The 16,936-nt window shown below is 42.5% G+C and overlaps 2 protein-coding genes across 4 annotated transcripts in view; one reads left to right on the top strand and one right to left on the bottom strand.

Moving 5' to 3' along the window:
- CMC1 (C-X9-C motif containing 1) overlaps positions 1–516 on the top strand; it is a 70,525-nt gene extending 70,009 nt beyond the window's left edge. For all 3 annotated transcript variants that reach the window (XM_064496817.1, XM_031469803.2, XM_064496816.1), the window contains one exon: positions 255–516. In XM_064496817.1, the coding sequence (XP_064352887.1) occupies positions 255–375 (121 nt within the window). In that variant the 3' untranslated portion in view covers positions 376–516. The remainder of the gene's footprint in view (positions 1–254) is intronic.
- Positions 517–2,525: 2,009 nt separating this feature from the next.
- AZI2 (5-azacytidine induced 2) overlaps positions 2,526–16,936 on the bottom strand; it is a 29,032-nt gene continuing 14,621 nt past the window's right edge. The window contains exons 5-8 of the mRNA XM_010977820.3: positions 16,154–16,302; positions 11,950–12,008; positions 6,873–6,991; positions 2,526–4,620 (exon numbers count right to left, since the gene is read on the bottom strand). Coding sequence (XP_010976122.1) covers positions 4,220–4,620; positions 6,873–6,991; positions 11,950–12,008; positions 16,154–16,302 — 728 coding nt within the window. The 3' untranslated portion in view covers positions 2,526–4,219. The remainder of the gene's footprint in view (positions 4,621–6,872; positions 6,992–11,949; positions 12,009–16,153; positions 16,303–16,936) is intronic.

Here is a 16,936-nt window from a genome sequence, read left to right as displayed (position 1 = left end):
CTCCCGGGACGGTGCCGCGCCTCTCGGACTATCCTGGTACATCGCTGTTCAGAAGAGGACCATTAGACCTGTTTTGTTTTGTTTTACTAATTTGGTAGCATACTGTTTATAATGAATTTATGACCATTACTAAAAATCTGTTTCTAAAGGTTGTGCCTGGCGCGCCGGGTGTCTGAACGTATTACTAAGGTAAGTGTCTATTGTATGCTTGTACAGTGACTCAATTTGAAAAGATTTCTGTTTCCTTCTTGTAGCTATAATGATCCAGTCTTTTATGAAGAATGCAAAATGGAATACCTGAAGGAAAGAGAAGAATTCAGAAGAACTGGAATTCCTTCCAAGAGGAGGCTGCAGAAGCTTCCCACAAGCACGTAGGCGGATATTCAGATGGTCCTCAGGGCCCCGATACTCATGGGAATCACAGGCACCTGCTGTAACAGACTCAAAAAGTCTGTTTGCTTTATCCTTAACTATGGAAATAACTGTATTTGAAATAAAGATTTTTTTTGAACTTCACAGTTAAGTGTATTAAATGGGACAAGAGTAAGGAGTGAAATGGGGTGGGTGGCCTGGTCATGGTGGATTTTTCACAGATTTGTCCACAACCGGGGTTCTCTAACACTGATACTGATTCTTAGGTTTCCAATAGAATCTAATTACCCCCTCAGCGCACAGACTCACGGCCGATGGAGGGGCCGGGAGCAGAGACAAGCAGGAGCGGACAGCCCTCCACTCCAAGGCGTTCGGACGCGGCGGTGGACCAGAGTGGTTGTGAGCCTGGCTCTGCCGCGACCAGCTCAGCCGCCGTGGATACCAGTCTCCATCACCATGAGGATGACCTGAGGATGCAGGCGAGTGGGGCCCACAGGACAGTGCCTGGGACACGGTGAGCCCCTCTCCAACGGCCACCAGTAGCAGGACAGGCTGGCTTGGAAACACAGGTGAGGAGACAGGTGTTTCTACATTAGTTTTACTTACATCGTTCATGGAAAATTTCCTGCCATGTACTGTTACATTCCTTGACCTGGTAACTTGGCTACTAGAAATATTTTAACCTTAAATTTTTAGTCTTCTTTGTAAGCATGAATGACCATTTCGTAGCATAGTAATAGTTTCAGGAACTAGTGTAAGGAATTTCTGTCCCAGTGCAGTAATCTGGTCCCAGGTTGAGCTTTTATATTAGAAGTAGCTTTTTTTTTCTTTCTGTTAACGCTTTACCATAGCCACTGCAGCCAGCTTCCAGGTAAGTACAATTTATATTTATTTCCATAGTTCTCATTAAAATTGCAAACAGGAGTTAATACCTGCTAGGACAAGAGGTAACTTTGGCCCCAACCCCATGAAACAGATCTGAGATCTAGTTCATAGCAGGGCCCTAAAGAACCAATGGGTGTTCCACGCGTTGCTCGAGTGGACCATAGAACTGTCTTGCTCGTACTTGAAACCCAGAGACCACATCTTCCCAGCACCCTGACAGGAGCCCCATGGAGTCCGGGAGAGCCCACAGCAAAGGGTCTGCAGGCCCGCCCCCCCGGTGGCCTGTGGGTACTGGTGCGTTTCCTGGAGCCCAGGAATTCGTTTGTTTTTAATGACGTAAATGAAGAAAGGGTAAAATGGTTACTTTAAAAAGCTACTGGAGTATACAGTCTGAGGCTATTTTGTGATTTTAATTAGCATCAGAGGGGCCAGCTTCCGTTTATGTGGAAAATTCCTTTCTGTAGACATCTCTCCCCGAGAGGTGCTGGGCAGCCCAGGCGACAGGGTGTAAGTGCGCTCATTGCCCTTCACCGTCCATCCTGAGCCCGCCTCCAAGTGACAGTCTGCTTTCCACCTCCTCCAGAGCTTTCCTGGAGAAGACCGTGGCTTTTTTCCCACGAGCGTCCGCCCTTAGTGCGTTAGGTCCGAGTTTCCCCACTGTCTTGGTTTCCTCGCACTTCACACGGGTGCATCGCTGCTCTGCTCTGACGCTAGGTTCCGTTTCAGCAGAACCTCGGTTTCCTTTTAGAGAAGATGAAACTTATTTTAGCTAACAGGGGATCCAGAGGCCTTTTTTGTTATCTGTGTTCTCTTCATTCTGCTGAGTTATGGATGTGCTGAATTGGGTTATCCTTATAAAAATCTGAGGATTAAAGCAATCTGGAGCAAGTTTCAGCTAATGTGAAAAAAGTCAACAAAGTTTTCCATTTTAAGTAGACAGGAAGCCACAGACGGCCATTCTTCTGAGTCTTACCAATAACAGGCATGATCTTGAGTGTACATTTAAAAATTCGTGACTGGGGAAAGTGACTTGGTTAATCGTTCCTCAAGAGCTTTTGGTCATTTCTTTAGCACTTTAAACTGTCAGGGACTCACTGATTTTCCAGCATTCCTGTTTCACAGCTACCCTGCTGTTTAGATGCAAAAGCACTGTTTCCATTCAAAAGTTGGTTTAGCAAGACAAATGTCTGCTACATGAACGAAATTAACAACTAATAATTAGCATGCGACCTTGGAATACAGAGGCAAGGACAGTATTTCACATCCACTTCAGTGTCAAACAAAAATAATTTATTCTCATTAAACAATGTCTTGGCATTGTTCAAAACATTAATCAAGCCATTGTGTCACCCGACTTAGTATCTTTACCAGGAAAACTTCCAATCTTGGGTTTTAAAAAGGCAGACCAGTAAGCTACATTAGAGATTAGAATATACAGCCTGCCCAGCCACATGAGGAACGGTTGCTGTTGCTTTGTTGTTACACAGGTAGTTGCTTCCTTCCGCTAAAGCCTGGAGCCTGGTATTTGTTTTATGCATATTGGGTTTTGTTCTATTACTTGGCAGGAGATTGTACTCCCTTGAGTTAGCTGTGTTCATCGGTCAGAATAAATTCCAGCATCTGACACCAACTCCATTAATCACAGACGAGCTTGAATAAGTAAGATAATAGAAAGACAAAAATACCCGGTGAATGGTGAACACTGTTTATATGTGTATGCTATTCAGTTAAAATAGAAAAGACTTGAAATACTGAGTTCAGGGTGTTTGAAACTGTCTATCAATCAGACAGGATAAAGGCCTTTTACATGAAACACTTTCTCTCAAGCAAAAGGTTTAGAGCAACGTGTTACTAATATTCTTAATACCACCACCCTGAAAGAACACAGAGAAATTGCCTTGTGAAGTCATCCTTGGTATTTCTTTGCTTGTTTATAAATGACAGGCAGGCCCACTAGAATCAGAACATTCTGGGGACATTTTGTGACTGTAATATGTCATGTATCAATACAGCACAGAATTTGGTTTCTAGAATTGAAGTTCCTAATTCAGCTTCTTAAAAATCACTTTCTCAGTAAGTAAACCATTTTGTTTGAGAACAGAGCTGGCCAGTTTCTAAGCGGCTCTATGTAACAAGTGGGTGTAGACATCACACAGTCACACACACATTTAAGTTTTCATTACAGAGCACCGCAAGGGACGGGTCAGACGGAAACCTTTGCGATGCTGTTCCTACGTCTAACTGGATAATGTGGAGGACTGTAATCACTTGTTCACATGCCATGTGGTTTTTCAACTAGTTTTTTGCAACTTTTTTTCAACTAGGATTTGAGTGATATACTGGGACAAAGCGGGACTTCAATCAGCAGGTTATTTCAAGTCTTAAAAGTCCAAGCTGTAATTTTCAGTTTTATCAACACTGTGATTAAAGAATGATTTTAAATCTTAAAGTCTGAGACACAGGAGCACATGTGGATGGAATATGCTAGATACTGCTGTTCCACTATAATACGCAGTATTAAAATATAACCAGCTCACACTGCCATTTACTCCTTAGTGCAACTTACAGCAACTTACGATTTTTCTCTGATCTAATGGTCTCCTTTATTTTTACGAATGGATATTTAGGCATTTCATATGCTTTGTAAAACCATGCCTGAAAACTTTCAATTCTATTCATGTGAGAGGCAGAAATTTGTATCATCCAAGGCAGAGGTGTCACGTGGAAACCCCGGAAGTTTATCACGTCACCCGGCAGGATACTCTCAACCACAGCGGGAGCCGGCACGCGCTCCTTCCCGCTGAGAAGTAGACCACGCGCCGTGCTACGCCGTGTGCAAGTGCACAAACTGAGCAACTCCGCAGGTGTCATCAAAGATCTGCCTTCAGTCTGTTAATGATTTCCCAAAGCCACTGAGGGAGATACAGCAACCTCGTGACCAAACCAGGAATCGCTTCAGAAATCAATTATTATAATGGCAGTTTTGATTGCGTTGGTCCAAGTAATGCAGTGGTGGCAGGCTGGGTAAAGGCAAAGTTTTATTTCTAGTTTCCCCAAACGCTGTCTCACTTGACTTGGGAGGGCTCGGGAACACCCAAGAGTTGTCTTCCAGAGAATTCCTGCCGTAAGAACTGTGTTCCTGAAAGTGCGTGCTGTCGTGAGGAATGGAGTGTTCGTTGTCTGTCCAGGACTGGAGGACGGCCCGCTCCGATAAAGCCCTGGCCTCCCCCGGCAGAGGGGAGGGCGTGGCGGGACACGGCGGCCTGCCGTCCGGGGAGCGCGGCGCCGGTCCAGCGTGCGCTGCGGTCAGCGGCGGCAGGTGCAGGTCCGTGCCGTCTTCCACACGTCCTGCCCTGGCACAGGCTGAAAAGCAAGCACAGGCTGAAGGTCAGCTGTCGTGGCATTTACGATCATAAAACACATAAACTTGTCATTCATTTGGGTGATTCTGGAACGGGAAATAAAATAAGCGTGTCCACGTCAGTGCCCTCACTGGGGGTCTGTGACCTGCGCACGGATGGCAAATGGTCTCATCCTAATCCTGGATCAGCTGTTTACAGACTCTGTGACATTTCACTGCTCCAGGTGCCACCTTCCTTGTTTGCAAAATGGCCCCAGTAGTCCTGTCCCACTGTCTCATACTGCAGGTGAAGAAGTTCCTTTTTAAAAAGTTAGAAACCAATTAGAGACCCTGTTCTTGGCTCTCAGAGTGGCCAGAGAAGCCTTGCAGCATGTTCGTGCATCAGTACGGAACCAAGGATGCTACTCCTTGGTTTGAGTAATTGTATTAAATATAATATTTCTTCTCTTATTCAAATCTCTCTTCCATAGGTGGTCCAAAAACAAATCTTTTCCAGAAATAATTACATTGTGAATTGGTGAGACCCAAATGAAGTTAACATGTATTAAAAGGCTTTTTATGGAAAAAACTATGTGAATAAAAAGCTGTAAGATGCTCTTATTTCTTATAAAATACACATAATGGTAAATGTAAATTCTGCAATGGTCGCAATACAGGTGAAATTAAAAAAGAAAAACAAAAAACCCCAGCAAGGAAAATGTGTTTCGTATACATTCAACGATGAGAAACCCAACTGCTCTCAAGTCGTTCACCCAGAGCACACAGCGGGGGCAGGAGCCTTCCCTCCGCCTCACATCCTGCCCGGGCAGCAAAGACAAGCCAAGTGCGTCTCTGAGATGGTACCGAGTGCACGAAGGCTGACCCTGCAGTTCTAAGGGAGGAGGAAATCCAACCGCGTGATCACATAAGCTCACTGCCTAGTCCCTGGGAGGAGGCGGCATGGCTCAGCTTCTGGACCAGCTGAGATGCAGGTTGGAGAAAAGGGGATCCGGTCTCCTGTCTGTCCTGCAAAGCGCTGAGCTCTGTGCCGGGCGTGCTGGCCCCGAGCCCACCTGGCACGTCCAGGAAACGTGCTAGAAAACTCATGGTTTCTCACGCCCCAGCTCAGAAGGGACACAAGCATGAGCCATTTCCAAACAGGAAAAAGAACATTTCTCCTGTATTACTTTCTGGAAGCTCTACTCAGTATTTAAGAGCCACACTGAAAACTCACTGAAAGATTACTCTATGAGTCTCTTTTAAGAGACATCTTATTTCTTCTGTCAACTTAAAGTCGTCTCATATGTAACTCTGGCCACTGGAAACCTTGAGGGCAAAATGAAAGGTGGATCACGTCAGGGCTGCCGAAGCACCTTGCTATCGTGCTGACTCATAAGGAAAGGAATCTGAATTTAGTTTTCCATCCCAGTGTGCGACGTTCCTGTCCCCAGTAAACATCCCTGAGGAGAACTATTTCTAAAATCTCTTGTGCCCTCTTAAGACAATTTGAGGTGCAAATAGCAATTTTAAATAAATGATTTTTTTTTAAATTAAAAAGTCGTATCTCATTCTTCAAAAATTAATTTTAGGACGCTCCAATTTGTATCACGCAACTTTACGCAATACAGCTAGGTGTGGTACAAACACACTGATTTTTCTCTGAAGGATAAAAATAGCTCTGGCGAGGTAGCCACTACTGGTGAACACAAACCTCAAAGGGTTTAGTCAGCCAAGCAGTTAAATATGAGAAACAAAGCAATGGGAGGTTTTGGTTGGAAGGGCTAAATAAACAGCACCTAGTCTCCATCCTCAACAGCCTATCCTTAATGGAAAGCAAAATTCAGTTGACAAAAAAAACCCTGAAAATAACCAACTGATCAATCAGTTGTCTTTTTAAAGACAAATTAAAGAGCCAGCTCTTCGGGATTTTCTATAGCACTGCGACAAAAACAGCTTTCGGTGTCTTGGTGCCTTTTTTTAAACAAATATATGAAGTCGTTGTGGCAAAAGGTCAACGAGAGCAAACCTAACACCTCGGCCTTAAACACAGAAGCAACACTTGGCTGAGAAGGAAGCCACAAGGGGAAAGGACACAGCTCTGCGGGCAGCACAGAGCGGCGACACCTCTACGTGTGAAGCTGACCGGCGGGCCGCCGCGCACACGCAGCCTCATCGGGCGCGTCTGATGAGATTTTCGATAAGACCCGCGAGCGAGCCGGGCTGCTCTCTGAGCAGTCTGGCTGGAATCGGCGGTTCCCGGCAGAGCCTGACTTGCCTTTCCTGGCCGCGGCGGGGCTTTTCAGCTTTCTGAGCAGCTCAGCCTGCACTTGCGTCACCAGATGTAAATTAGACATCTCTCTCTTCAGGTCCCAGTATGCGCTTTGCATGTTAGCGCTGAAATACAGGGTTTAAGAAAAAAAAGTTAATTGTTGTTATTCTGTGGACAGAGGCAATAACTGTAAAACAGAAATGAGCTTATCTGCATTTCTGCTCAAATTAGTTTTGAAATATAAATTAACTTCATTAAGTAACTGAAATATTTAGAGCATTATAGTTAAGTGAAAAGACGCTGTTCATAGTACCGACCTAATTGTTAGCAATTAACTGAACTATATTAAACAGAAGGTATTTTAAAAAGTTTAGCCAACGAGTTTAATAGTCCTCCTCTCAGAACTGAGGTGTTGTGACACCCTGTGATAGGCAGTGCTGTTCATATATTTAATGGTAAGGAATATGTTCTTCATTTGCAAATCTGATCAGGAATGAAGTGACAGTCACTCATGTATGGATTTTAAATCTGTGTCTGGTTACTCTGTTCTGATGTTGTAAATTGAAGTGCTGTTATGAACTGCTGAGCGTGTACCCAAGCCCACATTAAAATAAAATTTAGATTTCATGTATTCCATTCTTTTATGTCTGACTGGGCTGTCTCATATGGTTGGCTCTGAAGCAATGTGACCTGACAGCAGAGGACCTGGGGAGCCAGATGACTTCCTGGGGAGGGAATGGGAGCTAGAGATGGGGATACAGCAAACACATAAAACTCATGGTACCTCTCATTCTATGGTTAAAACTACTCTACCTCAGTTATCTAACAAATTATAAATCAGTTATTTTAAACCTAATTTTATTAAGTTCATCTTCCATTAAGCATTCCTATCTGGGTTTTAATAATTTTTGCTTTTCCATGCTCTTAATTGCCAACTAAGTAAAACAGAATCTTCAGCATTTATCCTTACTTTGCTGCACCAGAATACATAAAATGTGAAATGTACAAACAGTTGATCTCATAGTGTTCAAATTGCCATTATTGCCTCTTAAAGATATTAGTGTAATTTTAGTAATAATGAAATCAAATTAGATAAACATCACTTCATGCTTCAATTTTTGTCTAGCTGCAAACAAAAACCTTTGAAGAAACTTCAAGGATAACACTTGATACCTAAATCTAACAGCTTATCAATTATCAAAAGCGATACAGTCGAAAACAGAAGTATTCTCAATTATGTAAAATTACATACCTTTTGGTCAAAACATTTCCATGCCACTCAGACTACAATTCTTTCATCAGAAGCAGAAGAATAAACTTTACACTGCTTTTGAGAAAACTCTACTTGTTTTAGTCTGTTGTCAACGTCATTTGTTAACCAGTGGTCTATTAAAGAACACAGGGATTTTTGCAAGTTTCTGACAGGTGTGAAATAATTGCTTCACAAAACTTAAGTTAGCCACCTCTCTTCCCCAGTCAACGTCTGAGATGCGTGTCACGGTGAGCGTTCCTCAGAGGAGCCCGTGTGAAGTGTGGAGAGAGCGGGCGGTGCCTGGGTGCAGCTCGGGGCATTCAGTATGCTTTCCAGAGAGCCCCTCACACTGCGCAGCAGGGAAGTGTGAACACTGCAGTTCAGAGACAGTGGTTTATTACTGGCCTGAGATGGTACATCAGTGCCTGACTTGGAGAAAAGAAAAGCAATACTGCAGACAGTGTCTGGATACTGCAGCCAAGCATGTAAGACACAGCAGGAACAATTACAGTGGAGGTGTGAGAGCAGCATCTATACACACCTTCCAATTCAAGTTCAAAAACTAGGTCACCACGCTTAACACACATCAGATTGTTTTCTTTTGCCCTTAACGTCGCCTGAATTGAAAACTACAGATAGAAAAATCTAGTCATTACTAAGTACGAGCTCTCCCTCTTGTGGGAAACAGAGTAATGGCAGTTACTCTGCTCTTTACAGTTCATAGGAAAGCGCTGGAGTCCTCCAAGTGTGTTAATTTTGTAAAATTCTACTTGAACAAAATGTTGACATCGTTACTCACGTGAGACTGGAAAAGCTGTCATCCACAAATCTTTAGCGGAGCTCCAACTAACCTGGACTGACCTGTGTATTTCTGAGACACAACCTTCCCCTTCTGCCCCCACCATCGGGGAGTGTAAATTAGTTTTGCTCTAAATGCCACACGAGCAGCATCCTAAGGCCATACATAAATTTTATAAAGAACTTAAAAACTACTTGAACACTGAGATGCAGCACAAAGCATCCGAAATGAGAACCCGAGACAGTAAGACAGATGAGACAGACTGGTAATGAGGGCTGAGCCTTCACTCTGCGCTGGACAGGCGCCCCTGCCCATCCGCAGACCGACATGGCCACCTGGGAAGCGTGCGCGCGCACGCGCACACACGAACACGCAGCCTTCCTAGGTTCCTAGGTCCAGTATAAAGTTCCACATCTCTGAATTTTAAATGTAATGAAACCTGCTTACCCACATCTCAGGAAGGGGGGACACGCCCAGCTTACAAAGTAAAACTGTAAAAGCTCAGTTTTCTTAATTCACACTGTACATTCAACTCTCATATTGAAATGAAAGTTCCTTGTATAAGAAAAATCTACTTAAGTTTTTACTTCAGCCATAGTTTTCTTCAGCTTTTGAAAATGTACTGAACTACTATATTCCCCAGAGGAATTAAAATGAAAGTACGGCACAGTCTTAGCCAAGAACTAGAGACTCAGACGTGTGCATTTTGCCAGCTGTTGATTCCCTCAGACAAGCATCTTTCAGCTGTTTTTGACTGAACGGCGCAGCAGGCAGCCATTTCACACTGCAGCTCACACTCTGGGATGTTTTGTTTTATTCCTTATTTTAAAAACGCATGTCTTAACTCACAAAATTTCATGACCACTAAGGCAACACAACAAAGTGTGCAAAACACTAACTTAATCCCCATTTTCTAAGCTCAGAGTCTGCACTTTAAGAAGCTACCCCACCCCCAGATCTGGCGTCAGCGCTGGGAGCGGCAACCGGAGGTAACCCCAGCCAGCGCACGGGCAGGGCGCCGGCCGAGCTTCCGACGGGCAGGGCTGCTCCTGTTACTAGTTGTGCAGTAAGAGTGTCATGTCAAAGGTAATTAAAAGCTTCCCTCAGGAAACAATATGGTACCACTTCACCTGCCTGGCAATGTGATGGAGGAAATAGAAAAAAAGGGAATTTTCCAAATAACTGGAAAATCATCCTTAAAAATTTCTAAACTTCTAGTTAATGGTTTTATGGAAACATTCCTATGTGCTTTTCTCCTAATATAGTAAACTTAATTTATCAATGGAATTGTTCCATTTATAAGTGGATGAGGCAATTTACAAAGATTAATAAAACGGCGGACTCTAAACTGGAAGCAGGTATAAATGACAAGGCAAAGGGAAAGCAAGACAGAATGCACTTAGGAGTGACGCTAACATAAAAATGCACGATGCAAAGTGTAGCAAGGGTAAGCCCCAAAGTTGGTTATTGGTTTTCTAGCTGCTAACCGGAAGATGGAGGCCTTCTGCTTACAGAAGATAAATGCAAAGCAGTCTGCAAAAGCACAGTGTCCCGAGCACCAGGGAGCCAGGAGGGCGTGCTTTAATTAGTACAACTTTCACATACAGCGATGTTCAGACTGAACTCAAGGCGATTCTAACATCTGTTTCTCTAAGCCTGAATTAATACAAAGCTTTAGAGAACGAACACTGCACAGAGTCCTGCAGCCTCAAAAACCAGACTCACCTCCTTGGGGCTTCTTCCTCCTCCAAATCCTGGCCTAGAGATTCCTCACTATCTTGCTAGTTATGTGGTGTCAGCTTTCCGAGTTATTCTCATAGAAGTGATCCAAACTATGTACTGTCGCCCGAGAATGGAAGCAGAAGTCCCGTTCCAACACACTATTTATACAAGCCCTTTTCTCTGACCTACTGTGATTGTAACACATTTGTTCCCTGCTTCTTCCCAAAAATGCTTTGAAGAGGCTTATGAAAATGACAAATGCAACAAAATTAATAAAGGGAAACCTAGGCTGACAGGAAAAAAGAAGGTAACTGACAAACAACTTTGAAAAATAATTTACATGGACACTGTACTAGACACGTGTTTAAATATAAGGAAAAGCCTCCCTGCTGTAAATGTGGATAAAAGCTGACGGCATACATGAGCTACTGTTTGAAGGGCAAGAGACTGGCCCATGAGGCCTGCCACCCTCACTGCTGGCCCTTCACATGTGGTGGGGGCCGCCCAGGGCCGGGAGCGGGGCCGCCTGGTGTTTCCTCGACCGTCTTCCCCTAACTGATCGTTTCTCTCAGTCAGGTTTTCCACAGGAATAGGTCGGAGGTAATTCACATTACTTACTTTAGGCCAGTAAACTTTGGAAACCAAACAATCAGACGATCAATTCAAATTTAAGTTTTTTTCATTGCCTAGACCTATCTTTATAGAGAGGGGATACTAACACAGTAGAACAAAAATTATCAGACAAAACAATGTACTTGCGTTACTTAAGTAAAAATGATGTATATATATTTGAGAAAAAAAGAGGCTGAATATTCCATACATAAACTCTGCTACTTTTACTCTTATCCCAAGAGAATAGTTCTCTTAAAATTCATGTCATATCAAAGACAAAGGGTGTCTAAGTTTGCCCCCAAGGCAGAGTGGTACTAATAAACATAATTACCTACACCCCCCCCCCCCAAAAAAAGGCAAAGTGATACTGCTGTATAGGGAAGTACATAATTCTTCATGTAAAAATCAGAATTTATGACAGAATACATCTATACTGCTAGCTCCCTAAAACCCTGTCTAAAGTATAACTGCAAAAATTCTGTCTAAGGCATCACAATATACACCTTTCTGCTTCTCAAGTTCAAGCCTATTGTTAAGCATTAGTTCACTATTTTCTCTGCATCTCTTGTGATCAGAGATTAAACGCAGTACCCAAATGGTGTCCATCTGAGGTTAAATCATAACAGAAGTCTAGGAACCTGCACAAAGAGGCTACAGGACAAGACTGCACTGTCCTGAGCGCAGGAGAACGGTCATACCTGGAGACGCTCAGTCTCTGGACATCTCCGCTCTTCGGACTGTCTTCCTGAGGTGGGTCCTGTCATTGTTTAAAAAAAAGTTTACAAGTTGTCATTATACTGCGTTCTATTCATTGTCAGTACTTGATTAGCCTAGCCATGTTTCAGCTTTTAAAGAATATGTTAACTGCAGCATAAAACTAGATCTTACATTCAATGTTAATGAAATAACTAAACCTATACCAGGTAATTTCTGTATTTCTAATTATTTAAAGTCATGAATGCTTTAATTTTCTTTAAAAAATGCAATTCCTCTCACATAAAAGAACTTGGAGTCTTACAAAATGTATTTCTGAAAACACCCATCTGAAGTCTGTATTTTAAAAAGGGTAACAAATTTTATCAAATTACTCTTTATTCAAAGTACAGCTGAGTGAATTCATTCCATCAGAAAATGGAAGTTTGTTAGTATCTCACTTTTTGGTATCATTACCAAAAAAAGTACCAAAATTTAACAGGTTACTGTTGAAAAAGATCAGCATAAATTTCCACTTCCCACAAGACAATGGTAGGACAAGGACTTCATAAAGTCCTTATATGCCTTTAAGTTTTAGTAGTTTAGGTTATAGGTGACAAAAAGAACCTATGAAAGATATTTAAAAGTGAACTTAGTATGTTTAAGGCAATTCTGTAACATACTTGTTTGCAATGCATTTACTTTCAGGGTCTGTAACAAATAAAAACAATACCACAGGCACTAATTTTATTAGCAGGAATGGCCACTATAAACTGACAGGACAAAATTCAATTTTACCATTTATTTATATCATCTCAATGGTATGTTTTAAAGTGAAACACTGAAGCGCCACAAAAGGACTTCACGAGTCCTCTGCACTTGGGGGTGTAAAACATCAACCATATTATAGGATTCAAGGGTATTTGGACCTGACTGTTCAGAAAATACCAACTAAGGACTGTAACAGTTTAGCTGCGTCTTAGGGGAGCCCTGTAGAGACGGGAAACTGGCCCACAAACAGGGGAGGTCTGACCCCTAGCCAAAGCACATGACCTTGGACATGTTCCTTTCCTGTTCCTCACAAGATATAAAGGAGTAAGATCAAGTCACTTTGAGTTTCTCGGTATTAGTTAATAATCATTAATAAAAAATATACATAAAATATACATTTTAATTAATGTATACATGTGTAATGGAAACCTTTCTCATTTTTAAAGCCAGTGATATTAAAAAAAGTAACAGTTTGGGTTGTTCAAGTATTTTCCCAGTTGCCACCTAACAATTCAGAAAATCTAATGTAAATCAACAAGAGGCTCAACAGAAATTATCTGTAATATGCAAACACCTGGCGCTGGAGTCCCACGGGACCCCGGGGAGCACTGCTGAGCGAAGCGGGTCCCTGTACTGCAGGGCCGCTCAGAAGCGCCGGCACAGCCCAGCGCAGCGTCCACCTCCAACCCGCCGTCACCGGGTGCCTTCCACTTCTACACCAGCTCCGCTCTACCGAGCCGGCGTTTCCTACACTTCTGCCCCAGTGTGTGCTTTTCTCAAAGGACCAACTGTTCTGAATATAAATGGCTGGAATATTGGAGGATACACAGAGTCCAAAAGATCCACAGTGGAACTTTGAACTCAATAGTACCAATCAACTGAGTTCACTACGTACTTCAAAAAAAAAAAAAAGCCCAAAAAAGGCCACTCTTACATCCATGTAGCAATGCTCTTTCACACTCAGGTGTTACAAAATGTTTCAGAAAGTAGCACCTTATAAATATTTGTAAATACGGCTACAGTAAATAGAAGGAAGATGATTAATGTGAACATACGTCTCTCTCCTTGGCTCGCTCTTGGTCTGCTCAGCAACACCTTTGACGCAAGACTTAAAACGTACACATGCCACAGTATCAAGATTCAAATTTGGAACTCTTGATAAATTGATAAATTTCCACTATTTATTTTCCTGGTGGATATCTTTATATTAGTTGTGAGCATTTTTTTTTAAACCTTTAAATCTCCCCTCCCCCAGCCAAATAAATTCCTATGAAGGAAGGACCATGTCTTAAATCCTTAAAAAAAAAAAAACCTCCCTTATCTCACTTTAAGAAGTTTCTTAGTCTCTGACTGAATTTCGTCAGCAGTAAAAGAAGTGATTTCTAAAGTTTCTTCTACCTTCAAGTCTATTTCTGTGATTTATGAAAGATGAATTAAACTAAAAGCAAATTTATCCCCCAGCACCATCTAGTGGAAAATATTAAATGCTGAGAACTGAACTGTATCACATGTATACTGCTTTTCTGGATTACCCTAATGTGTAGTTCACTTTCTGAAAACCCTCTGTACCAGGCACTATGCTAATTGCTTTACCTATTACCTATTTTAACTTTCATAAAAAAATAGGTATTTAACGTCAGCTTTATAGGAAGAAAGTTCTAGACAGTTAAATGACTTTGCTAATGTTAATAGGAACACAACAATTATAACCAAATTTTTGTAATTCCAGGGTACTGCTTCCTACTATGTAAGTAAATATCCATTGTTTATAAAAACTATCGCATCACTTCAAGTAGAATGTATATACTGACGATTACAGTTCAGAGCTTCGTGGTGAGACCTTTTCTGGCAAGCACAGCTTTGTAAAAGGAGCCTCTCGAGGGCTGTGGCCACTGGGGCTTGTGGGGCAGGATGCTCAAGGCCTCTGAGGGAATTGTGTCATGGGTCATAGGTTCAAAGCCAGGAAAACTAACTTCAGATGTCAAATAAGAAAAAAAAAAAAAAAAAAAAATTGGCTCTAACAGGAGTTGCCAGTAATTTTTGTAGTAGATGTTTCCCTTTTATCAGGACTGGGGGCTCTGAATCAAGTTCTCACTGTCCAGTTCATCTGGTAAAGGCCAAAGCAGGATGCCCCATCACTCTTAATGCCGTTCTTAACCAGCGGTCACCTTCGGTAAAGGCGACATTACAGAAAAGTACAGTCAGCTCATCCAAGGACACCTGGGGCTCAGGGCAGAGTCCTGGCCGGTGGCCAGGAGGTGAGGGCACAGCCCCTCTTCCAGTCAGTGGCAGCCTGGAAGAACCTAGGGGTAGTGGTGGATGCTCTGATGGGCAAAATGGTTGAGCTGAGAAGTAATGATCTAACTGGCTCCCTTAGTTTGAAATCCATGAGTGTATACAATGGCTCCTGAACTCCAGACTATTAAGCTTTTCCATTTCCCGTAGTAACTATTTTAAACCCTGCCTTTGGTGCACCTTCTATCCTCAGCGCTCTCCGTCATGACATCTGAACAAACGTATCCAAGCTTTCTAGGACCCAACACAAAGCTCAGCCGCCCCTTGGTATCCAAGGGGCCTGGTGTCAAGACCCACAGCAGGGACCAAAACCTGTGGGTGCTCAAGTCGCAGAGCCAGCCCTCTGCACCCTCAGGCTGGCATCCGTGGATTCAAGCAGTGACGGACAGCGTGGGCTACGACTGTGGTTGGCAGATGCCCAGGACCGACTGTATCTTTACTGAAAAAACCCTTGTATACAGGATCTCTGCAAGTCACATGCACACTGCTCAGAGGTCGCTGCGTCAGTACATAGACTGTTGGTGAGGACCTGAGAGGCATCCTGTGTTTCAGTGGATGACTAACCACACTTCAGCAGCTCAGCAGGGTTTTCGGTTTTGCCTTTTGCCCCTCAATTCTTGAATTCTCAGCTATCTGCTGAAAATTAAAGTTGTTCCGAAAGTATTAGACTTCTGAAAATTAGTGGATGCGGTAAAGGTTTTCTCTCTCTCTCTCTTTTTTAAGAATTCTAAGAATCAAGTAGTCTCTTGTGGTGTCTAAGGTAATGAAATTATAAGGTAAATAAACTGGGAAACATAAAACCTGAGCTCTCTCGCACTTTACACAGAAAAAAATGCCTTGAGGAAACTGAAGGAAAAGGAAGTTTGAAAGAATCGTTTTAATAAGGTAATAAACTAATAAGGGTTTTTTAAAAATTAGCTTTTAAACAACAAAATTATGTAATTCTAGGATTATGCTAAAAGTATACAGCATATCAAATTTTAGCAAAAATGATTAAAAGGAAGATAAAGGTGAATGAACGTTCAGAGACTAGCTCTCTAAGCAGCTACAGTTTACGCTGATCCTGTGACTTGACACTTATGACAAGGCCTGCGTGTGGCGCGCCCAGCATTTGAACCTCCCGGTGGAACCAGTCTGTGGTACCGTTTGTCTGGCTTTCTGCAGCTCTAGTCTGAGGTCTCTACACTCTCTCCTCATCAGCTCCAGCTCTTGCTCCAAACCATGGATCTTCAGGTCACGGCTCAACTTCTCCACCTCCCAGTCTGACGAAGGTGGATTTAAATTCCTTATCACTACAAAAAGGAGGGACATTAAAGCTGTTAATTCTGCCTTCTGCACTGGTTGCAACTCAAAAAAGCTTACGCTAGTGAGAGGTGGGTAAAAGAAAAGCCAATGTAATACACACACAACTAAGGTTTTGAAAAACAGTAATCGCTTTCAAATATCTATGCTAATGAGAATAAGAAATCTAGCGATCTTGTCTTAGAACGTATTAATCACCCCATCCCTGATTTTCTGCTTAGGTTTAAGAGCAAATTTGTCAGTTTGAAATTTTAAAATATACAACACTAATCAAGCATATGTTAAAATTACAGATAGATCAGTAATCTACGTCAAGGTGAAGACTGTGATAAGAATTAAGCGAAGTGAGTAAACTGAGGCTCACTCAGCGAATCACTCCATCTAGTCCCTTTAGAAAGTATAAAGTTTCACTTCAGAACAGTTTCACTCATAAACGCGCCACTGTACAAACTCAGCGCAACCAGATACTAACGCTTGACTTAGCTTCTCAGTCTCTCTCTGCAGAAAAAGCCCCAACGAGCTACCGTGAGAGATCTCCTCTCAGCCTCCAGCCAAAGGTCTCTCAGAGCCTCATCTCCAGCCTGTCTCATCAGAGTGAATGTTCATGGAACAGGCGAATAATAC

This window comes from Camelus dromedarius, chromosome 17, assembly GCF_036321535.1.
Source record: "Camelus dromedarius isolate mCamDro1 chromosome 17, mCamDro1.pat, whole genome shotgun sequence".
NCBI classification, from domain to species: Eukaryota; Metazoa; Chordata; class Mammalia; order Artiodactyla; family Camelidae; genus Camelus; species Camelus dromedarius.
Note: the sequence above shows the minus strand (reverse complement) of the source record. Positions and strands in the feature narration are given on the sequence as shown.